Source organism: Aquila chrysaetos, chromosome 7 (genome assembly GCF_900496995.4).
Source record: "Aquila chrysaetos chrysaetos chromosome 7, bAquChr1.4, whole genome shotgun sequence".
Lineage (NCBI taxonomy): Eukaryota > Metazoa > Chordata > Aves > Accipitriformes > Accipitridae > Aquila > Aquila chrysaetos.
The window spans coordinates 38,683,307-38,707,080 of record NC_044010.1 but is presented as its reverse complement, the minus strand read 5'-3'; the positions used below and the strand labels follow the sequence as shown (position 1 = coordinate 38,707,080).

The window sequence follows — 23,774 nt, the reverse complement described above, 5'->3', positions numbered from 1 at the left end:
AAAAAAAACACTCGCCTGCCTCAAAGCAGAAGTGAAATATCCACCGTCTGAAACCCGAAACTCCAGCCGCACCGCTCGGCTTCCTCGCAGGGGAGCCCGGGGAGCCGCCGAGCGCGGCGGCCGGGGCTGCGGTCCCCCCGTCCCGGCCGGCGGGGCACACAGCCCCGGGCAGCGGCCGGGTTTGATCCCGGCGCGGCGGGCCACGCATCTGAAAAGGCTCCCACACGTTTTTTTAATCTCCGATAACAAGCAGAAGGACACCTGGCCTATTACGCTGTAAAGCTATTTTTTATAAAGATGTTTTAGGGCTAGACATTAAAAGTTATTAGACTGAACACACGTGAGTTACAGGCACACAGCTGGAGGAAAGGCCTCTTGTTTTTTTCTTTTCCCCTTTCCTAGGGAAAACCTCGTTAAAATTGCTTCTTTCGGTAGGAAAGCAGAACTAGCGCGTCTCCGGGCGAGGTGGCCGCAGCCGCGGCTTCCCGGCTGCATTGACCTGGGCTTTCTCTCTCCCCGCAGGTCTGGATGCACGGTGCCATCGGCCCGCACTCGCATCACAAAACTCGCCTGCTTCCCTTCCCCCGGGCTGCAAACTCCGGATCACATGTGTGAGCCTACAGCGTGGGGCTGGGTGGTTGGGGCTGGGTTGTTTTTTTTTTTCTCTTTTAACTAATGACTTCAAGTTATCTCGGGGCAAACTCGCTCCACTTTTATTTTTAACCGTAGTTAAACTTTCTTTCTTTGTGAACGCAGTTTCCTCCGTGGCGGGGAGGAACAGACCAGCGCTTGTTCGCCTCTGTGCCTTTTTTGTTCCCCCGGTCCCCGAGCTTTGCAGCGGGAGGCTGGCGGCTCCCGGCGAAGACATTGGGGCTTCAGTTCGCTCCTCCCGCGGCCTGGCTCGGCCCGGCTGCGCGCCGCGCCGCCTTCCCCTGCCGCGGGTACGGCGGGCACCGCCGAGCTAACCCCGGAAAATTCAGAGCATGCTCTCGCCTGGCGGATTACCGGGCCGCCTCTCCCCACCACCACCACCACCAAGCCCCGGAGGGAGCTGACCCCCGGGTCAGGCCGCTGCACACTGCTTTCTCCCCGGGAGCGGAGCGCGGGGGGGTCTCCGCGCACAGATGCTCGGGGCTCCGCGCTGCTGCTGCTGCTGCTGCTGCTGCGGCTGCTGCCGCCGCGGAGCCCGGCGAGGATGCGCTCGCAAAAACGGCTGCTCCGATAATGCTAAGTACTTAACCTCCTCGTAAAGACAAATCCATTGTTAATGGCAGAATGGGCTTCTCGCAGGAGGCTTCCAAGTGGGATGGCTTTACGCCGGCTCTCATTTACCTCCAGCGCCGCCTCTAATTGGAAACCTCCCCCCACCCCCCCGGGCCCGCGCACCTCCGAAAGTTGGGGGGGTAAACCGGAGGAGCGGGGAGGCCGGGCCCCCGGCCCCCTCCACGCCCCGCTCCCCTGCCCACCGACCGGCAACCGGAGCAGGCGGGTCTCCCGGGCACGGGAAATGAGCGAGAGGGGAGACGGGCGCTGCGAAGGTAAAATGAATTAATGCGAGCGAGGTGCTCAGACAGCCTGGTGATGAGTGCTAGGAAAAGCCTATAAATAACAGATCACTGTCCTAAGCTCTGAATTGCCCTGCTTGAGTGTGTCTTAAATCAGACCTTTATCATTGCTTATTGTAAGGCTGTTTTTAATGGAAGTGTAGAAATCTGAATAACAAAACAAGACAAGCCTCAATTGGCGTTATACAGGGTCTGCAGCGCTTTCAGACCTGACACGGTGCCAGCATATTGTTACACCACCACGCAAACTCCCCGTGCAATCAAGGGGGTTTTGCATAGCAGAAGTACTATAATTTTACTTCATAGTTCAGGGCTACTCTGTTGACAGGAGATCCATTATTTTCTCTCCCTCTCCCCAGAAGAGCCCGAGACGCGCTCGGTTCACGGACTAAGCGCCGCTATCTTTCTTATAAAGGCGAATGACAAATCTCTCCGGTTGTGTTTGCTTTGCTCCGCAAAAGAGCGGAGATGCCCGCGGTCCTCCGGGCCCCGTTTGCCGCTCGGAGCGGACAGCAAGACAGCGGGAGGGACAGGCAGACAAACACACGCTCCTCCCGGCCAGCCTCCAGCGGAGAAGCTCGGCCTGCCGCCCGCCGCCCGGGGCCGGCTGCCGCCGCGGCCGGGCAGAGCTCGGTGGGGCAGGCGCAGCGCCGAGCCCACCGGGGCGGCCGCGGGGGGGACGGGCTGGAGGCACGGTCCCTGCCCCGGGCTGGGGAAGTGGGGAAGGGGGGCGGCAGCCCCGCTGCAGGAGGAGGGCAGGCTGGCTGCGAGCTGCCCCTTCCACCTCTCCCACTTGCATACCTCGGCCATTTTGTCTGCTTGCGGCGCGCCTGTGTCCCGTGTCGTCCGTTCCCCCCCCCCCCCCCCCCCGCCGCCCCGGCCCCGTCCCCTCGGGCAGAGGGCTGCTGCGGGGCGCTGCCCCGGGCGCAGGGGCCGGGACCTGCCGGTGGTGGTGGGGCGGGCAGGCGGGCCGGCCGGGCAGGAGGAGGTGAAAAGAGGGCCGCCGGCAGCCCCGGCCGCTCCTGGCAGCGGGGAGATGCAGCCGCTAGGCAAGGCCCTGCAGGGGAGGGGGCGTGCGCCGCACAAGTCTGGAGAGGAGTAAAAATAGCGGCGGCGAGGTTGTCGCTCTCCTCGCCTCCCCCCCCAGCCCGGCGGGGGGCTCGGCGGGGAGGGCGCCGGGGGAGGACAGGAGCCGAAGCCAGACGAAACCCCGTCCCCGGCCGGAGAGCGGTGCGGGCGAGGTTGAGGCTTCGCCCTTGCAGGCGATGCGCGGGAGCCGGGGGCTGCACCCCCCTTTTCCCGGTGGGGTCCCTCAGGGCCGAGGGCCGCGGGCTGCGCCCCCCGGCCCCGGTCCCGGCCCTGGGCGGCCCGGGAGGAGCGGCAGCGAGCGGCGGCTCGGCGGAGGCACGGCAGCCACCACGCTCCCGAGTTTAAATATAATACGGCGGCCGGGGGAACCGCCATGGTTTGAAGGTGTGTTTGTGCAGACTACAGCTTGTATGTTAATAATTGGATACAGTCGATGAATCACCTCCGTCCTCCTTCTGGTTTTGTTTTTGTGTTGTGTTTTGTTTCGGAGGGGGTGGGGAGAGAAAGCGAGGAGACGATGCCGTGCCTCGGCGCTGAATACCAATTCCGCGCCCGGGTTCATAAACACTGGGGTTATTCACTCCGCCCCAGAGGTGACAGCGGAGGCCTCCGCCGCCCTCCGCGCCCGCGCCCCGCGGCGCGGCCCCCGGGCTCGCCGGCGTGCGGAGCGGGATTTGCGCCCCGGCTGGAAGCCCGGCAGCGGCGGGTGGCTCGCCGGGGTGCATACATATGAAATGAGAGCCTGCAACATCAAAGCGGCAGCGGAGCGGGGGCAGGGAGGGGCTCTCGGTGCGTACACGTGTGTACTTTTCCAGAGAAAAGCCCCTAATTTTTCAAATCGGATCTTTTTTTTTTTTTTCTCTCCCCTTCGCTCGCATGGCAGACACGCGGAGAGATTCTTTAGTCCTGTACTTAACACTTCACAGTGTTTTTAGCAATTAAGGCGAGAGGGGGGTGGGTATAAAGATAAGCCACTTTTTCGCCCTGCAAGTGTGAAAGATAAGATAACAGTAAGCTGGGGCAAAACGTCTGCTTACAACCTCCCCCCAGCGATTCTGATCGGTCACCTCTTATCGCAGAAAATGTTCATTTCGAAAGCAGCTTCAAAAAGCCAAGGGAAAATAAAAGTATTTTCCGTTCAGAAATGCCATTTAAAAACCCCGTCCTCACTTCAGCTCCCTACGTCGTCGTCGTCGTCGTCGTCGTCGTCGTCCCCGCCGGCGCGGTACCCAAAGCAGGGCAGCAGCCGCTTCCCATCGCGCCTCTCGGAAGCCAAATCACGCAGGTAATCGGAGGACTGAAACCTGCCAGGCGCCGAGATTAGCAGCGCGCCCCGTTCCCCAGCGATCTCAGGCCCTGCCCGCCCACCGCCCCCGTCGCAGGCGGGGGTCGCGGCCCGCCTTACCGGCCCCTCGCTGCCCGTAAAAACGGGCAGGGAGCTGCGCTGGGGAGAACCCCACGCCGGCACCGGGTGAGGCAGAACGAGAGCAAGGCTGCCCTTTCCAGGCCGTTTCGCTGCAGCACCTCCGACGGCATCGGGGCGGTGGGGAAGGGGACGGGGGGGGCGGCGATGCCCGGCCCCCCCCCCCCCCCCTGCCCCCAGCCAAGCTGCAGGATCCGCGGTCGGCGGCCGCGTTCGGTGTCGAGTCGCTTCTGCTTCCCCCCCCGCTCCCCCCCCCCCCCCCCGAGCCTCCCCGGCCGCTTCCTACCCCGCGGCCGCCCCCGCGCCCCGCCGCCCGGCAGGCACACGCGGAGGCCGCGGGTGGGCACGGCTCCCGGCGCACACACGGCGGTGGCCCTGCTCTCCGTGACACCGGGCAAGGCCCCGCCGCGCCCGCCCCGGGGCCCGCGGGCAGGATGCGGGCGCAGGTCCTCCCCGGCCGCCGGGCAGCGGGGCTCGGCGCGCCCACGGCCACGGCCGAGGGCTACGCGCTGCTTCCCCGTCCCCGGGGGGACCTCTCCCCGGGCCCGGAGTTTCCCCCTCCCGGCCTTGAGCCGTCGCCACCTGCGATAAGGCGAGATGCCGAGTAGAAAAGGCTTCCCGACACCTCCCCGAGGGCGAGGAGCGGCCGCGCCGTGTCCTCGCTGCCCCGGGAAACCTCCCCACGGGCCTCCACGCGAGGCAGCGGAGTGTGTGTGGCGTGGGCGGGCGGGCGTCCCCTTCTCCCCTGGCAAAACCACATCCGGGGCCCCGCACGGGAGCCGGGATAGCGGGGACCCCGCGCAGCCCCGACGTGCTCGGGGCCGGTGCGGAGCCGGGATGGCTCGGCGCGGAGCCGAGGCGGGGGGGGGGCTTCCCGGGGCTCGCCGCATCCCCCGTCTCCTCCCGCCGCCCTTCTCAGAAACCCATCGGTGCCGTGCTCTCGAAGTGAGTGGGTCAGCAGCTGATGACAAGGGGGAAAAAAAGAGAGCGAGCGAGCGAAAAAAAAACAACACACACACACACAAAAAAAACCACCCTCCCAAACCCTAGCCTGGCGCGATTACTCATCCCCAGAGTTCCCCTAAGTCAGAGAAACTTGGCGGAGTCCCAAGGCCGAGCCGTTAGCACGGTCTGAGGCTCCCCGGGCACCTTCCGCCGCGGGGCCGAGGGCGCGGGGCACGGCGGGGGCGGAGGGCCGGGGCCGGGGCCGGGGGCCGGGGCCGGCGGGGACTGCGCGTCCCCATCCCCGGCGCTCTTTCGCGCTCGAGTTATTGTGGAGCGTTTTATCTTCACAGTCACATCGGCAGCTAACGAAGCTCGGCGGCTGCAGCCCACACGACTTTGGTTCCCTGCATTTATCCTTCAATAAAAGCCGATTCCTTTATTAGAAACAGGAGACGTGTCTCCTACCGCCCCTATCAAATCCCAACTGGCAAGGCGCAGCCGACACCTCCCCCTCAGCCCCCCCAGCCCGAGAGGGGGCAGGCGGCACCACCCCACGGCCTACGCCCCCCCCCCCTCCGGACCCCCCACCGCGAGCATCCCGCTCTCGCCCTCTCCAGCCCCCCCACGAACAGGGGCAGCCGTCGCCCCCTTCCACCGGGGCGGCCAACGCCCCCTCCCCGCGCTCCCCCCTGGGCAGAAGCAGCCGAGGCCAGCCGGCCCCTCGCCGCTGCGCGCCCCCCCCCCCTCCGCCAAATCAATCGCCCCCACCAGGCGCACCCACACGACTTTCGTTCCCCTGCATTTATCGTTCAATAAAAGTCGTTTCCTTTATTAGAAACAGAGGAGACGCTTCTCCCACCGCCCTCACCTCATGCCCCCTCCGCGGGCACAGCCGGCGGCCCCCCCCCTTCCACATCGCCCCTCGCCGAGCGCGGCCCACCCCACCGCCCCCCCTCGCTCCCACCACCGCCGCCCCCTAAAAATAACAATAACAGTAATAACAATAATAACAGCCGCCGTCCCCAGCAGTCGCGGCAGCCGGCCCCCCCTCCACCGAGCCCAGCTACCCCCTCCCCTTCCCTCTCAAATCCCCCATCGCTAGGCGCAGCCAACCCCCCCCCCCCCCCCGCCCGCCTTTCCCCAGGCGCAGCCAACGACCCAGCAAATCCCCTCGCCAGGCACGGCTCGGCCCCCGCCCGCCTCGCAGCCGCCCCCGGGCACCGAGCAGGTCTGCGCGGCGGCTGCTTGTGCGACTCCGATCGGAGCTGCCGCCGTCGCCGCCGCTGCTGCTACCGGGGCGGGGAAGGTTTCCCCGGGCGCCGCCGGGAGAGCCGGTGCTCGCTCGGAGGATGCCAGCCCGCCTCGCCGTGCCGCTCCGTGCCGTTCCGTGCCGTGCCCCTCCTCCGCGCCGCGGCTGCGGGGAGAGAGCCCGGCGGAGATCTCCCCACCGAGGAGGGGCCGGGACGGAACCCGCTCTGTATCGCATTAAATTAATCGCCCGGCTCCGGAGGAGGCAGGTGATTCTGCCAAACACAATGAGGGGTTTGAGCGCTGCGGAATAAAGCGCCGTTCATGGGGGCCGTGGGCGGCCGTGCCCGGCTCCGCCGCGGGATCACCGGCTCCCGGGGTATCCCGGTGCGGGGAGCTCCGGCTCGGCGCACCCCACCCTCGCCCTCGGGATGGATAAAAGCAGGGCGCGGGGGGGGGGGGGGGGGGGGGGAAGGCGAGCAGCCGCCCCGGCAGCGGGGGAGCAACAGCCCCCCAGGGACGGGAGACGGGGACGGGGGCCGGGAGAGCCGCAGCCAGCCCCGGCCCCCTGGGATACGGGGGGGTGAGCACCAGCCTCCCGCGGGGAGGCAGGGGCCGAGCGGCGGGGAGCGCAGGGCCCCCCGGGCGGCCCCCGGGCGGGCGGTGCGGGGCGGGCGGCGGTGCCCGGGTTCAGGCGGTGGCAGGCGTTGTTTTCCTCGGAGAGCGGAGGAGGAGGAGGAAATCTCCGGGTTTTTAATGAGGGGGTGCAGCAGGGCTGAGCGCTGGGATTACACGGCGCGGAGACAGAGCTGCGGGCTGTGTGTGCGCGCAGGGCTGGTAGTCTCCGCCCGTCTGCCTGCTAATCGCACGTTTTCCGCTGTTAAAAAGAAACCGAGACGCTGTGGCCGAGCCCAGCGCTGTCTCTGTGACTGTGACATGAAAAGATGGCGCTCTCTCCCCTCCCCCAGCCTCCCTCTCGGCTTACACTTCCTCCCCAACAGCTTTTGCCTTCCAGTTTTTTAAAGCCCTCTTTTCTCCCTTCCTTCCCCCCCCGCCTCTTCCCCCGGCCGGATACCACCAGCTTCCCAGCCGATCGGTGGGTCCCTCGCTTGCGACGTTGTTTTTTGGTTGTTTTTTTTTTTTTATCTCTACCTCGCTATTTTCGCCTCTCCCTTTTCTCGGAAACCTCGATCTCCCTCTCTTTATGTCTCGCTCTTTTGTGAACTTCTGCGGCTAATGGGAGGCAGTTTGCAGGAGGCGGGGGGGGGGGGGGGGATGTGAGGAAAAGCGGGGAGGGGGTTACCCAGCCGCTTCTCCCCCCCCTTCCATCTATTTCCTCCCTCACCCCCCGAGGCAGCGGGGGCAGGAAAACGAACCCGATCGAGGTGTGTGCGTGGCGGGGGGGGGGCAGGAAAGAGGCACCGGCGACCTGGTCGCGCTGCGGCTGCCCCCGCCGCCGCGGGAGCGACCGCCGGGGCGGGGGGGGGGGGGGTAGGCCGGGGGGGAGCCGCGCTGGGGCGGTGCAGCGGGAGGCATTCCCGTCGGAGGAGTTTACCTGTCTAGAAATGTTTTACGATGCTGAGCGCACTGAGGGGGTCCCGGCTCCCGGGACTGGCCGCGGCCCCTCTCCGAGGCAGGCGGGATGCTCCACCGCCTTCCACCTCGCTCCCCACGTTCATCACCAGACCGTTCCGAGTGCTAAGCGGTTGGGGTTTTTTTTTTCCTTTTTTTTTTTTTTTTTTTAAGCCTGCAAATTAAATTCAGCGCCGCTCTCTCCTATTTTAGTGTCTGTTATGTTAATTGCACTTAGCGCTGGGGCGCTGCTCGCCAGGGATGCATGAAGGCCTCGGAGATTAACCGCAGGCTCCTGCTCGGACTTTTCTCAGCCAGCAGCGAGTTGGCGAGGGGCTGCCGAGGAGTTTGCACGATCCCATGTGTTTTCAGGGCGTGCTGTGGCCGGCTGGCCGCTCTGAATCCGGGGCCAGCGACTCTTGGCTGGCAGGTCAGGGTGGCAGCGGCTCCCTGTGCGCCCGCAGATCTATTTGCGTAAGGATTTGCATTGCGGGAGGACAGGTATTTTTTCCTCCCCGTGGATGGTAAAAATGCAAAATTAGCGCGACTGTTTCTAGGCAGAGACGCCACGATTACGTGATCTCGCTGAACCTGTCGGTTGTGCTTTCTGGAGCAGCAGGGAAACCGGACACCTTTATCAATGACTCCTGGAGCCGTTCTCCCGGCCGCTCGCTGTATTTATCACCATCTAACCCCAGGCAGGCCGCGAGTGCCGTGTCGCAGCCCCCTGCCCTGCCCGGGGCACGTCTGGCCGGCCGGCTGTGCCCCGCAGAATTACCCGGCCTCGCCGCGAAGGAGTGGGCATGTGTGGCCTTCCCAGACGCGTCCTTTCTCCAGCGCCTACTTCATCTATTCGTTATCAGGGGACGGCGTGTGGAGTGACTGAGCCTAATAAGTTGTCCACTTGTTCATTTCAGGAGCATTGATTTCTGGTTCCAAGGCACTCTGTTCTAGCACTGGCTACAGCTGCGGGGCATTTCGCAGCTGGTCCTTCGCCTAGACAAATATCAGCGAGAATGTGAGCGTTATTAGCCACATAAATAAATCATTAACGTCCACACAAATGTTATTTTAGCGTAACTTCCAAGGAGAAAATAGCCCGGCGGGGCAAGACAGAGAGGCGGGTTGCGCTGGACCGGGCTCCATGCAGCCTGGCCGGCAGCGGCGGGTGGGGGTCCGCGCCCCCCCCAGCCCCGGCTCCGGCGCGGGATCCGGGAAGAGAGGCAGGGCGCTCCCCCGCTCCCGATTGAACATTAACAGGGCCGGCCCGCCGTGGCACGGCCGCGGGGCCTTGCCTCGCAGACCTTTGTCTGCTCTCCTGAGGCCGGGCGGGGACGGCGGGCGCTTTTTCTCCCCAAACGCGACGGCACTAATGAGATTACCGGCCGGCTGGCCGCAGCTGATGCTGCGAAGCGCCGAACCCGCGGGCAGAGCCCGGCTCAGCCCAGCCGCTGCGCCTCGTTAACGCGGAGCCCACGGCAGAAACGACGTTTGCTTTTGGCCTCCCGCGAAGGGCTGCCGGCTCCCCCCCGTGCCCGGGGAGCGGGGAGCGGCAGCCGCCGCCGCCGCCGCCCGGGCCGCGCTCGCCCTGCCCCGCGGAATCCCGCGGGTGCCAGTAAAGCCCTGCCTGGGAGCCCTGCCAAGGCGGTCTCGCTTTGATAATTCCGCGCCACGGCCGCTCCTCCGCTTGCTCCTAATCACGCAAATGGGAGCTTGCTCCGGCACTCGCCGTAATAAACAGGGAGCGCGTTTCGCTGGGCACCCAAAGTAAATAGTGTATCGGGGAAGCGCTGGAAAGCTGAAATCTTCCACTTTTTCGCACGTAGCAACCGACCGGAGCATTGGGCGCTCCCTCCCCGAGCCAGGCTCGGTGTGATTTACTTTCTGGTTGCGATGCAGATATTCACTTGTCAGTTCAAGGGCAGGACAGAAACTGTGCAAGCGGAGTCTTGTGAACGGAAATCTCCCATTTACGAGGTTCTGCTCTACCACCAAAAGCCACCCTCCAGCACCTTTGTTCTGCATGCAGCTGCTTTTACCCCCCCCCCCCCCCCGCCACATCTCCATCCGACCCTTCTTCCCACGTCTCACTCCTCAGATGGATTCCCAGTCTTTTCCCGACTGACCCTGGGGGAGGCGGCGGGGAGAGAGCGGGCGGGGGGGGGGGACGGACGACAAGGGGGAGGGAGACCGGGAGAGGTTGATGATGAATGACAAGGCAAATGATAAGAGCCGAAGCGACAGCAAAAGCAAACAGAAGTGGTCTCTGCTCTCTCGCAGGGCCCAGCCCCGGCCGCAGCCCCGGGAGTTGTGCCTGTGCCATGAAAGCAAGGTTGGCCTCCGCAGGCAGCCCGGCTTCTCCGGGGCGAGATAAACACATTTCGGTCACGTGGCGAGCCTATACGGTGCCATGCTCCTATTTGCCTTCCCCGCTCGCTTTTCACAATAACATGCCATCCGCCAGCCAGCTCCGAGGCTAACCTCACCTCCCTGGCGCCCGGCCAGCCCGCCCGGGCCCGGCCATACGGGGAGAAGCCGCGGCTTCCCCGGGGAGCTTGCACCCCGGCCTGGGGCTGGCTGCGACCCCGAACGGGGGCTGGGGCCGGCCGCATCCCCGGTTTGGGGCTGGGGAGGAGGAGGGGGAGCTCCTCGGGGAGAACCCGAGGGGGAGCAGGGGCCGGGGTTGGCCGCATCCCCGCGACGGGGCGTGGGGGAGAGCGCGGTGTGTGTCCCCCCGAGGGTCGCGGGTGGGGTTTCACCCGGGGACCGCAGGTGCGGGGCGTGTGCGGGTGGTGTCGGCTTCGGGGGGGGGGGGGGGGGGGGGCCCCGTATCTCCGGGGACGACGGCCGGGCGCGGGGTGGGCTCCGCGGTGAGGAGGGGATTGGGGGGGGGCCGCCAGCTTTGCCGCTTTAAAATGGCTGAAAAGGGTGTCCCCGGGCATCCCGTCCCCGGTAGCAGCAGCGGCGAGCCCCGTCGCCCCGAGCACGGCGGCCGCCTGCGGCAGCCCCGGCTGGTGACGGGAACAATGAGGCACCGCGGGCGCGCCCGGTGCCCTCCCCGCTGCCGGGGCCGGCCGGGGGCAGCGCCGCGGGGCCGGGGGTGCGGGGGGAGCGGGAGGCTGGAGCCGGCCAAGTCCCGTCCCACACACAACCCCCCCCCCCCCGCCCGGCGGAGCGAGCGTGCCGTTTAATCCCTTTATCCCCGCTCGCTGGTGGCGGTGCGAGCCGCCGGGCCGGGAGCCACCCGCCTGGGGAGGCGACGTGGTGGCTCCGCGGCGCAGATGTCGCCGGGTGGGAGCAGGGAGCCGATCCCCACCGGCACCATCTTCGCAACGGTAGCAACGGGGGGGGGGGGGGGGGCGGCCCCCGGGGATCCGGGCACCGCTTAGCCGCGCACCGGGGGGGTTCTCGCCCTTCGGAGCCCCCGAGGGCTCCGTGCCGTCGGGCACCGGAGCCGTGGCCCAGCACCCCCCACCCGGGGCCCCGCGGCCTTCGTATCCCCGCTCCCGGGGCAGGCCTCGCCGTCTCCCCGCGGGGACACGGTCCGCAGCCTCCCCTCTCTCCGGGCCTCCCCCGGGCGAGGCGAGGAGCAGCCCCCGGTGCGGTGCCCAGGTTGGGCAGCCACCGCTCGGCTGCCCGTGCTCCGAAATCCGGCAATTATGCAAATGCCCGGGATGCTCTCCCCTTTGATCTGAACTTCCTCGGAATGATCCCTTCTCATTACGGAGCATGAAAATGCCTCTCGGACGCGTAAAGTGAACTACAGAGCTCCTTTCATCCCCTTTTGTTACCCGCACCGGGCTCGTCTCTCCAACCCCGCATTCCCCAAACGCCGGCAAAGGGGACGGAAAGGGGCGCCCGGGGGAGGCGGCGGGACGTGGGAGCAGCCCGGGCCGCCGGTTGTCATGGCGAGGCCGAGCGTCTTCCCAAGTTATGTGCGACTAATGGGTTTGTGCCCCGCTCGCCTCCGGGTTCACCTTCCCCCCCCCCCCCCCCCCCCCCCCGCTGCTCGGCTCCCCGCCGACCTCCCCGCCCGCGCCCCGGGAGGCACCGGCGCCCCCCGCCCGGCCCCGCCGAGCCCCGGTGCCTCGTCCCTCCGAGGCACTGCCCGCAGATCAAACGCCGCGGGGTTGAGAAGCGGAGCCGGAGGCGGGGGGGGGGGGGGGGGGGGGGGGGGGGGGCTCCCGCCGACGGGAGCGCGGTCCCCGGGCGGCTTTCAACTCCATCTTTTGCTGCGCTCCCCGCCACCTCTCGCTTCGGTTTTGATAACTGAGACTAACGAGGCACTGAATGTATCATAGGTTTAGTATGTCCACGCAACCGTGGATATGATTTTCAAGGCTCCCGAGAGCCACGGCTGGGATTTTTTCTTAGCTTCTTTTTTTTTTCTTCCCCTTCGAGGAGATATTAGGAAAGTTTGTGCTGTCTTGAAAACTATTCCTCCCGTGTAAGAAAAACATTCTGACCATTTGCTGGAGGCCATTTTATGCAACCTCAAGGAGGTTAATAGCTTGCATAATTTCAGGAATACCAGGTGTCTCCTTAATACCTTTTTTCCCTTTCCCTGCCATTCATTCAGGCAAGCCAGGAGCTCTGTAGGCCAAGCGCTCCTGTGCCAGACAATGAATTCCCACCTGAGGGGCCTGCACTAGAACATGGATGGACTTCTTCCCTGCTCTGCTCACGCACGGTGCGGAGAGAAAGCCTGCGACATATCTGTGAGATGAAGGGATGCATGTGAAGAAGGGCATGGACTAAGGGGGGCTACCCTAAGTACGTAGGTTGCTTTTTTTATTTTGCTGAAATTTGCAATTTCGTCTAGAGAAGCAGTGGTAGATACGGCACTAATGAAATTGTGCCGCTGCAGAACAAAGCTGAGCAAATGGGAGAAGGAGAATTATTTGAACTGTTTTTAAAATGTTGTCATGTTTGTTAACAGCTGCTTAACTCTGGTGCCTAACAAGCTTTTGGAAAAGAAGTTTTATTAATTAAAAAAAAAAAAAAGGCAATCCCCCTGCTTGCTTACAATTAAATGATGACAGCTTATAAAGCAGTCCTTCAAGACCTCCAGTAGTATCGGGGCTCAGGGGACTTGAAATACCTAATTCATAGGTTTTTTAAACCAAGAACGGACCGTTATGATCAGCTGGTCTGACCTGCTACATATCATGGGCCAGTGAATTTCAGCCAGACGTTCTTGTATCAGACTCATAAATTCTGGCTGAGCTTTTAGCCTGGCATCCAATCTTGCTCTGAAGACTTTTAAGTAACAGAAAACCCACTGCTTGCCTCAGTTGTTCCAGTGGTTATGTCCCCTCACTGGTTTAAAAAAAAAAAAGCACCTATTTCTGCTCAGAATTCATAGAGCTTCATTTTCCAACATAGGATCTCATTATGCCTTTGTCTGCCACATTAAAGAGATCTCTACTATCAGAAATCTCCCCATAGAGACACTTAGGGCACTTAAAGACTATGATCAAACCAAGTCATAGCCTCCTCTTGGATAAATTAATAGATGGGATTTCTTTAGTCTTTTGCAATAAGATGCGATTCCCAGACCTTGAATCACTCTTGTAGTTCTTTTCTGATCCCATATTAATTTGCCAATGCACTTTTAACATGCAAACCCCACAACAGAGCCGGACACAGTATTCCAGCAACGGTCTCATTCATGTCGGAAGCATTAATGGCATCATTAAGTTTACTTGTTTAAAACCCTATGCAGATTACCTTTATAGATAGCCTTGGCAATACTGACTTTATTAAAACCCCATTTAAAAAGTCTCCTGTCTTCATGCAGACTGGTGTTGTTCATCAAATTCACAACGCTGAGCATCGCTTGACCAAACTGCAGAGCTAGCTTAGTTTTTCTAGCTGGGGCTTTTTCAGTGCTCCATCAGCCCTAGCCTTCAGTAGGGCTTCATAATTTTTTTTCTTTTGTCTGTAAGAAGCAACTGCTGCATATTCTCACAATGGCACTAGCCCTGGCTGTGCACTAACAGCGGAGTGCGTAGACAGGGCTCCACTACACCATTCCCTCTTTTCCCTCTTCCTCTCTTGCAGTGCCGAAGCCCCAGTTAAGTTCCAGCAAGACTCAGGGTAGTTCAGTCCTTTCAGTGGCCGTGGTGGAGCTCAGTTTTGAGACACTCCTCCCCAGATACTTCACTGACAGCTTCTTCAACCACAGCAAACGGTCTGCTTTCACACCCGAGCCCATTCCCCATCCACCTTCACATGAACGTCTGCTCCAAAAGACAGACATGAAGCAGGTTGGGACTCTCCCACTAGATACCAGATGAGACATGTCCTCTGATAAAGAAATAGGAGATGCCCTTCCTCTGCCCATCCTGGTGGTGCCCATCCATTTTTCAGTCTATCTCAGCTTCTGAGATAGCCTTGCTGTGCAATAGCAGCGTGGAATGGCAGGATCTCGGAGGACCAAGGTCCATGTGTTACACAAGCATTAACTGCACCGCTCCAGTAGCTTCGCAATCTCTGATCTTCTCGAGCTACACCAGGAAACACTGCATGCAGCGAGTGCCATTGCACCGGGGGCTGCCTGGACTCTGTTCCGCGTGAGAGATGGCCTGAGCTGTAGCTGGATTATCTGGGTGAGACTGGCTCCCAAAAGCCTCAACTGTAGCTCGGGCTGCATTGTGCTGGGCCTCATATAACAAGGGTGGAACAGTCTGTGCCCCAAAGATCTCCTTCCATATCATTTGTACCCTCAAAAGCAGAAAATCATATAGGACAGACACGGTCTTGGAAATGGCTGAGCCTCAGCTTCAGACACGATCCCTGTGCTTCCTAGCAGGACTCATACTTGAGCAACGCTCCTTTATTTATTTTCCTCCCAAATGATAGGTCTTCTTCCATAGTCCCAGTTGGAGATTCACGTTAATCATGATGTCGCGGTCGTGTATCAGACCAAAGGCGCTTTTCCCACCAAAGGCAATCAGACTGGCCCGCGGCGTCTTCTAGTTCGCGCAGCTCCCCAGGCTGTTCCCACTGACATCTCTGCCCTAACAGAGGTCGCGGCACATGCTGGAGACGGGGTGAGCATAGTGGGCCTGCACCGTGGGCACCTTCTGGTGGGAAAGCAGCTACGACCTGCCCAGGAAAGCTGGTCCCCATGTAGGAGTGATTCTCCATCTGCACAGAGCTGATTAAGGGACTCATACACCACTTATTCTGCTACTGCCTCCAGGGACATGGTGCCAATACAGCGTAAAGCCTGTGTAGCTATGCTTTTTACCCTGGGGTGAACTATGATGAAGTTCACATTATGTTAGAGGACCTTGAAGCTGCTGCTGCAACACCCAGAGAGGGCCAGCCTGCATAAACCAACACCAAGATGAGGGCAGCACAGGATTAAGGGTTAAATTGCTTTTGTGTATATGCCCCACCTCATGTTCTGTGCCACACAGTTGCACCACAACTCCCCCTTTAAGCTTAAATTATCCACAATAAAATTATTTTTCCCATGACACATGGCAGAGCCTTCATGTCCTACTAGTAGCAGCCCTCCCCTCGTTTATACTTTCCACGTGCCCTCATTTTACTATGAGTCAGACACACTTGCCCTCTCTTCCTATGACTTACACTTTCCTACCTCAGAGGACACGTATATGAGAAGATAAATCTGATGGCCCAGTTTATGGGTATCTTCTCATACAATTAGCATCACTCCTTTCCAAAACCACTGCTAGATAGGCATTGGGTTCAAATTAAATTCTCCATTAGCCCCGACCATGAAAATGCGAGCACAGAGAAGTCACCTTTGTTACAACAAAACACCCCTGAGTTGCACTTAATTCTAGCAAGCAGCACATTACCCTCACTTGCTGTACCAAAATGCAATTTATAATTTTAAAAAGCAATAATCATTCAAACCATCAGACCTGCAGCTTTGAAGCACGGCGTATCGCCGGATGGGATTGCTTCTCTTCTTTCTAATTTACCTGCAAGCGCACATCGCCCAGCCGCTCGTGACAACCTGCTCTTTCTTCCTTCCAGGCTGCTGCACCCAACAGTATTTGGGTCTGAGCGGCTGTTTTGGGGTCTGCTCTCCTCTCACCCTCCAAGGGGTTTGTCATTAGTTTTCATGGAGAGCAGAACTAGGCTGTATGTGGAAAACCAATATTGACATTTCCTTGTTTAAATATCATACATCAGAGGGGGGTCACGGGAGCCAAGGCCACCAGAAAGGGTTCCCCCACAAGCTATTATTTCCTTTTAAAAAGCACCAGGGACCCAGCAGTCTCCCCTGGGCCTCACACCCTCATGTCTGCTCTCCTCAGCGAGCTGGCTGACTGCTGCCAGTGCCACTTAGCAAATACAGATGTTCAGGTCTTTTTCTTTCACCACGGGTCTCGCTCATCCCCGCGCCGAGGCCGGGTACTAAATGAATGCCTCGTTTAAGCCCTCTTTTCAAGGCTGTGCGAAATACACACCCCATCTGCGCTTCACCTTGGTCTTTGCTTGCAAAAATCTACAGCGCTTTCCTATCAAATTTGAAACAAATGGCATTCAAACTTATTTTAAAAATTAATTGAACCAATACATCAACAACTTCCATGTTTTCAGAGCCTGCACAGCCCTCGCCTGGGAAATTAGAACTGCGGGAGGGTAATTTTGCATTTAAATCAATGGAGCTCTCTTTCCCGACAAGATTGCCTTCACACTTTGTAAAGCCAAGCAGTCCTACCACGGTTCAGAAGAAAGCCTGTTAGGTGTCCTGCACTCAATCTCCCTGCCGGGGGGGCTTCTTGGGGGGGCTGTGGGGGTGTAACCCCCCCATTAGCACCACCCAGTGCAACGCTGTTGGGGGGTACTTCTACACCCTACACCCCGGTTCCCTTCTCCTCCCGTTCATCCGAGCACCTCGCCTGCTGTGCCTTATTCCTTGCGTTTTCCCCTACTCCCCGTGTGAGAGCGTTTCACCCTGAGAGCGGGCAGGCTCTCAAGGTGAGATCGGATGCTGAGGTAGGAAAAAAGGTGTTTGGGGAGCGCTCGGAAAAAGGAGCAGAGAAAGCGACAGGAGACAAGCCCTTTCCCAGGGAGGGAACGGCTGGAGGATTTCTCTTTTTATCTAAACCCCTGAACGGATTTGCTGCTAAAAAAAAGGTAATCCACATTATGTAGAAACAAAATTACATTCACATGAACACACGCATACAAACGCACACTGTTCTCTTCTAACTGCAGGACACAGGCTTTGGGAGCGGTGGCCTCGGAGAGCCGTGGCAAAGGAGCCCGCGGCTGAAGCCGGGAGCTCGCCTGCCTCCCTGTACCATTGACATCGCCGTCCTGGTCATCTGCCGTTGTAGTTTTTACAGTTTTGCTTCCATTTTTTGGGCAGACAGGAACAATCTGCCTTCTGTGCCTACCAAGTGCCCAGCACACTAAAGCTGCTGTCAGGTAACACAATACTTGTGAACCTGGAAAGATAAAATAGCACTGAAATTTAGTGCATGTCGATCCCCCTATTTATCCCTCCGCATCCTGAACCTTACCCTAGTCCAAAACTTCTCCCTGCTGTTTTGTGTTTAGATGATAGCCACAGTCCATTAGGCGATGCAAGGCAGAGTCATACCCCGAAGAGCTTACAAATCTAAACAGAGCCCAGACAGGCAGCATAAACAGAGTTTATAAGAATATGAAGACATCCTTTAGGTGGTCACGTAGAGGTCTTTAAGAGTTTTTGGTGACAGGACTTGTGAAATCGTTTTTCTCCTTCTCGGGAGCATTCCGGAGGCAGCGAGTTGTTAGGAAGTGGTGAAAAAGAGAGACGTTGCGACTTGATAACTGTTACTGGGCAAACGTCAAAGGTGTAAGCCCGGTTGCAAGAAGGCCTGCAGGCTGGTGAGGACGGGGTGCCCGCAGCCTGCTACTGCTGGCCGGGAAGGGCCGGGGCTATGCGAGGAGCCTGGGGTGCGCCTGTGCTCCAAACTGAAGCAGCTTTCATACTTTTCGGTGTCCCTGCCAACTGCACCAAGCCATCGGGGTTTGCTCGTTCTGCTTTAGTAGTGTTCTCCACTGCTTTGTTTCTGAGGCTTAGCCATCGCCACATAAGAGCACTTCCAAGGAGATTTTAAAATGCCTTCGGGGCAGCGAGGGACAGCAGCAGGAGGACTATCCGAACCACTTTGGTCTGAGACATTTGGACTTAGATCCATCCAGGCGTTAATTCAGTGAAAGCCAGACAGGATCAGGCTGAAACTGGCATTATGCACTGTTGGAAGCAAATCCAATTCACATAGTTTTAAGCACACGCAAACCGTTTTCTATGGGGACCTGGAGTGCTTTACAAGAGCGCTCGAGGGACCAGGTGACTTTTAGCATGGTGAATTTCAGCAGTGTAACCAAGGCTTAACATTGTGGCCATAGCCCTCCCTGAGGTAGGGATGACTGCCAAGGCCAAGCCAACAAGTTGGAAACGGTTTTTTTCCTTTTTCCATTGCCACTGTCTTTTTTCCAGCTTCTTGTTATGTATACTGCTTGGAGAGAAAAGCGCTGTATCTTACCATCACGACACAAGCCTGTGTTTTTCTCTCCCTGCTAAAATGCTGGGGGTACCTAGCGAGAGAACAGCTCTGTGCAGAACCTACAGGGAGGTGCAGAGACCCTGGGGCCATTTTTGCCTACTGCTCTTCAGGTTGCTCAAAACTTTCAGTCCTACTTTCAGTCAGTGAACGAGGCCCAGGGCTAGAAACAGCAGTGGCGTATAATACCTATGCAATACCTCTCCTGTCACAAGGCAGGGACCCGTCAACTACACCCAAACCCCATCAGGCCCCTGGGAAATGGGTTCCAGCACTGGTTTGCCACAAATCTTGCCCCAAATACGGAAGAAGGACCTCGTCTCAAGCCAACCTGAAACGGTTGCGTAGACACACAAACACATATCCGCTGTTGTCTCGTTCTTGCACTCTTCCTTCAGGTGCTTCCTTGCCATGGGAGGGGGTGTCCCCAAGCCCTCACTCGCATGTACCTACAGGACTGCTTCCCAGCCACAGCTTATATTCAGCTTTCCCCAGACAAGAGTTGCTCTGACATCTTCACACACGTACACACACAGGGATCTTCCTGAATTCCGTGTTCACTGTCTTTTGCTCTCCCGCTCCCCGGCAGACCGGGGCTCAGCCTGCCCAGACATGTGCCACCCCACCCCTCGTCCCCACGCTCTGCCCAGAGTCTGTCCCCATCTCCCGCTCCTTCCGCAGCTCCGACACCGGCCGCGTCTCCAGCACTAGAGCAACCGCTTGAGGTGCAACAAGGGCACATGAGTCATTTACCTCCTAGCCAGCCCTGCCTGCTGTGCTCCAGCGGGAGTGACACAGTGCTCTTGCTCCCGGTTCTTAACCGGCGCTCCGAGGTACAGGGCAGGTTACAGATTTTTGCCTCTCTCTGGCTTTCGGGCTTAGCAGCAGTGCTTTGTACCTAGCAGGCCTCGCGGTCTGCTCGGCTGCACAGGCTGCTGGCTTGCCGCTTTCCCCCTTCGCTTCCTCTGCCGTCCCCGATGCATTAAAAACTCCTCCAAGGGCCAAGTTGGGGGACGGGGGACGGGGTGCGGGGTGAAGGGAGAAGGCAGGTTCCGTGGGGCACTGGGGCTGGGAATTGCTCCAGGGTGCTGGTGACAAGCATGAAAGTAGCTGGCCTGCTCTGCAAACGCAGGAGCAGGGGGGTCGCAGGCAGGGAGGTGTCACTTGCGTGACCCGGGGCCGGGGCCATCACGGGGTTGGGGGGGACACAAACCACTTTGGCTGGCTCCTGTCGGGCTCCCGCGGTGCTGGGACACCGCTCCCAGCCCCACACCGTGCTTCACGGCCTCCTTGGGGACCCGGGCACATCTCTACCGGCCCCGCAGTCCTCCCAGCGAGCTGGTCCCATGGGACACCGGGCGCAGGCCTGCCCCGCTGCTGCTGCCCCTGGTCCCGGTCCCGGTCCCGGCCCCGGCCCCGACGGTGCAGCCTGGCCTTCCTCCCGTAGGGCTGGCACCAGGCAGCGGGACATGGCCTAAATCGTCCCGAGCCACAACCCTGACGGTGCAGTCACCGTGTCGTGGGGGGACCCTGCGATGTCCCGCCTGGCTGAGGATACGGGGCAGGGGGGGGGCTCCAGAAAATCCTGAGTGCGTGCTTGGACTGCATCAAAGGTATTTATTTGGATTGTCCCTTGGCTATAACTTCCATCGTTCCCCTTTGTTTTATAGCTGCTCAAGTTTACTTGCAGAATTAAGACAGATTTTGGGGGGAGGGGGAGGAAGGGGGGAGGAAGCCTTTGTTCTCCGGAGTGTGCTTGTCTTACTTTTGCATCATGTGGCCTGAGCGGCACCCCCCCGCCCCCGCCCCGACCGTATTTACTCTATCTCGAGTGAGTCCTTTGAAGGAGAGGGCAGAGTCGTCGTTAACCCTCTGCGTGCCTGCTGGGCCCTCCGCCGGCAGAGCCCGCCTTCGGCGGGGATGCAGCCGCTCCTGAAGCCCAGCGCCGGCGGGTGTCGGTTTGACGGACGGCATCGGTGTGTCGTGTGTGTCGTGTGTCGTCCCCCCCAGAAAAAAAAAAAAAACAACTCACAGAGCCCATCCCGCGGCTGGTCTCCGCGGCAGCCGTGCGCACGGGGAGCCGGCGGCGGTGGGCCTCTCGGAGAGAGCCCGGGGATACCCCCTTGATCACTAGCAGGCTAGCCTGCTTAACACGAGGTTGGAGGTGCCTACAAACTCGAAACAGCTGCCGGGCTTTGCTCTGGCCTGCCTGCTAAAATACGCCGATCTCCTTTTAATCTGTTTCATATTCACAAATTAAGCACTTAGCCTAGGTAATAAATCATGAAGCAGTTTACGAGGCTAGCAGGAGACAAACAAGTGGAAAGGGAAAACAATCGCCTAAAAGTGCTGCATTCAATGGAACTGGAAAGACGCGCTCGGATAACCCAGCCCGCGCTCCCCGGGGCAGCGGCAGCACCCCGCGGCCCCGGCCCAGCCCCGCCGCCGCCGGTCCGGGGAGGAGGGGGGGGTCCGAGCCGAACCGAGCCCGGCCGAGCCGGCAGCCCCCGCACTTGTCCACGCCGCGGGGCTCCGGACGCAGCCCGGGCTCCCGCCTTTGTCTCCCCGGGTACCGGCCGCCCGCACCGGCTCCACCTGGGAGAGACTCCCGCGGCAGCCGGCCTGGAAAGAATGACTCGGGTTGGCGATAACCTCGTCTCGCACACACACACACACGCACACACACACACGCCGGCTCGGCCTCAGCCGGGGCGGGGGGGGGTGAGGAAAAGGATGCTGGAAAAAATAAAGTGCCCCCTCGCAAGGGGCCCGCGGGGGACGTGGCGCTCCCCGGTGTCCCGGGGGAAGGGAGCGCACACGTCTGCTCGCTTCGCCCCGGTGCTGCCGGGCGCGGGGGGGGGGGGGGGGGGCAGCTGCAAAGTAGCGCTTTGGTTGCCGGAGTTGCCCCCCGGCCCACTTTCCGGGATGGCCGGTGGAGTGACTGGCGAGGGACCCCCCCCCCCCACCTTGGGCCACTGTCACGCTGACCACGCGAAGGGGCGGCGCGGGCAGGACGGGGCTCCGGAGGGCCGGGCTCACAGCCCGAGCCCCTCGGCTCCTGCGGCCGGAGAGGGGAACCGGCAGGCGGGCGAGCCTGCAGAAGTGCCGGCCGGGCGCTGGTAGCGGGGGGCCGGGGCTCTGGTGCCCGCGGCGGCAGCCCGGGACGCCCCGGTGCTTTCCCCGCAGGCTCTTCCCGGGAGAGCCGCCAAGCCACCCCGGGGGACGCAGGCGAAGGCCCCAAGACAAAAGACCCGGCGCTAAGACCCCTCCTGGCAAAGGCGCAGCCTGCCGAAAGTATTTCAGCAGAGACTTTTCTCTCTCCCCCCACCCCGCCTCCCCCCCCCCCCGGCGGGGCTCCGCGCCGGGCCGGTGGCTCCGCGCCGTGCCGAGCCGTGGCAGCGGGGCCGCGGCCGGCTGCGGGAGGGGGAACGAGGAAGGGACGGTGTGCGGGGCCGGAGCCGGGGGGGGGGGGGGGAAGGTCGGCAGCATCCCCCGGGAGAAGGCGGGGGGGGGGGGGGCAGCGGTGATTTAAAGGGACTCCCGCGAAAGGGAGCGACACAGACCTGAGGCCGTCCGCCGAGTGCAATCTGCCGAGCTGTGGGTGCGAAGAGACGCTGTCAGGGGCTATTTAGGTCTCGCCGGAGCGGCGGCTCCGGTCCCCGCATCGCCCGGCGGTAACAATGGCAGCGGCCGGCGGCTCTCCACGCGCCTGGGCGGCGGAATGGATGGCGGAAGATGCCGCCGCGCTCCGCTCAGACGGGCTCGCTCATGCATCCCTCTTGGGCCAGAGCCTCTCGCTACTGCCGCTCCGCCGAGAGCTCCGGCCCGCTCACCCACCCCCCCCCCCCCCCCATCCCACACACCACCCCCCCCCCCCCCCACACACACACACTCCCCTCACCGCCCGCCCTTCCCCAATTTTCCATTTTCAGGACTTTGGCGCGGAGCCAGAAATGTCAGGAGGGGATGAAACTTGACACAGAGATCTCAACCCAGAGCGATTTCCTCCTCCCCCCCCCCCCCCCCCCCCCCACCCCAACCTCCCCCGCCTCCGTCCCCAGCCCCTAAGTTAACTTGAAGATAGTTTGGCCATATTTCAGTTTGAAAAGAAGGGGAAATTGCAGGTCACTGGTGCACGGTCGGGCCGGGTGCATTTTTTTAATTTAAAACGGTAGACACCGAGGCCTGAAAAGCATCTGCAGCCCGTGCACTTTAACTGCTCCTCCCGGCCGCGGCGCGGTTAACCCCTGTGTGCCTCGGCCGCCCGCCCAGCGCCGGCGGCATCCCCTGCCCGGGGGGGGCTTCGGGGCTTCCCCCCCCCCCCCTCGCTTCGCCACCAAACTTCGGGGCTGGGTCGTAACCGCCGGCAGGATGAGGCCCCCGGTGCGGAAGGGCGACCGAACGACAAGCGGCTCGTTGAGGGGAGACACCCCCCACCACCACCCCCGGCGTTCCCCGCGGAGCCCCCGCAGCGCCGGCGGGGCAGCGCCGGGGACCTGGGCACCGGGAGGGATGCTCGGTTACTCTCTCCGCCCCCATCCCGACCTCCTACCTCGGTCCGGGACCCCCCCCCCCGGAGCTCTCCCCTCGCCCCTCGCCAGCTGGGCGTGCTGATAAGGGGGGGGGGAGAGCCGGGGTGCGGGAGGGAAAGCTCCCGAAACGAGGAGCGCAGGGAGCGGAGCCCGAGCTAACTCCGGGGAGGATGCCTCAGCACTTTCTCTATTATGCATTTCCAGCACAAGGAAAGCTAATTCCTCCGCTGAGGGCCTCAATCAGGCATTTATTTGACACTCATGATGCATGAACGGCTAAACACTAGTCTAAGCGGAGGATCAGCCGCTAGTTTATAGCTCGCGAGGTTTTTTTGATGCAGGTGAATTATGCTGATCTCTGAATGCCTCGTATTCCTGGGGGGGGGGGGGGGGGGGAGGAGAAAGAAAACAAGAAGGGAGGGGAGCGTGGGGGAGATTAACTTCTTCAAGCTCTTCTCCCGCACACCCGGGAAACTCTCTGGCCGGGAGTTTTGGCGGGCACCCCTCCCCACGGCCCTCTCCTGACCCCCAGTCTTCCCCTGCTGTCCCCCGTGTCCCCCCCCCCTCGCCCCTCCGCGCTGCCTGCTGGCCCGGCTGAGCCCGGCAAGCATCCCGCCCGGGTAACCGGCCGCGCTGCGGGGGCCCCTCCACGTCCGCGGCGGGGAAACGCTCCCCCCGGGGCCGGAGGCGTAACATGGAGCGGGGAGAGTCACGGATACAACATGGAAAGGGGGGGGAGAAGAGGAGGAGGGGAGAAACCATATGGAGGGAGAGAGGCGACGCGGAGGGAGCCAGCCGGGAGAGCAAGGGAAAGAGAGGGGAGCCGGGCGGCCGCCGCGGCCTACGGGGGGCATGG

General features: G+C 61.3%; 2 protein-coding genes across 2 annotated transcripts in view; both read right to left on the bottom strand.

The window, feature by feature from the left end:
• The window catches only part of BCOR (BCL6 corepressor), an 83,195-nt gene extending 60,994 nt beyond the window's left edge, over nt 1-22,201 (bottom strand). The window contains exon 1 of the mRNA XM_030020859.2: nt 21,950-22,201. The gene's annotated coding sequence lies outside the window, so the exon portion shown is untranslated. The remainder of the gene's footprint in view (nt 1-21,949) is intronic.
• LOC115343555 (translation initiation factor IF-2-like) lies at nt 5,164-10,454 on the bottom strand. The gene is made up of 4 exons (XM_030019615.1): nt 10,329-10,454; nt 6,639-7,129; nt 6,153-6,545; nt 5,164-5,437 (listed from the first exon to the last, which is right to left on the bottom strand). The coding sequence occupies exons 1-4, from the start codon at nt 10,452-10,454 to the stop codon at nt 5,164-5,166; spliced, it is 1,284 nt and encodes a 427-aa protein (XP_029875475.1).
• Nucleotides 22,202-23,774: the final 1,573 nt, after the last annotated feature.

Coding starts and splice junctions, on each gene's coding strand:
- LOC115343555 (XM_030019615.1), bottom strand. CDS start 10,454: ATGCGGCCGGCCCCAGCCCCCGTTCGGGGTCGCAGCCAGCCCCAGGCC. Junction 6,546..6,638: donor CCGGGATACCCCGGGAGCCG/GTGATCCCGCGG, acceptor TGTGTTTGGCAG/AATCACCTGCCTCCTCCGGA. Junction 5,438..6,152: donor CTGCGCCTGGGGAAAGGCGG/GCGGGGGGGGGG, acceptor CTTTTATTGAAG/GATAAATGCAGGGAACCAAA.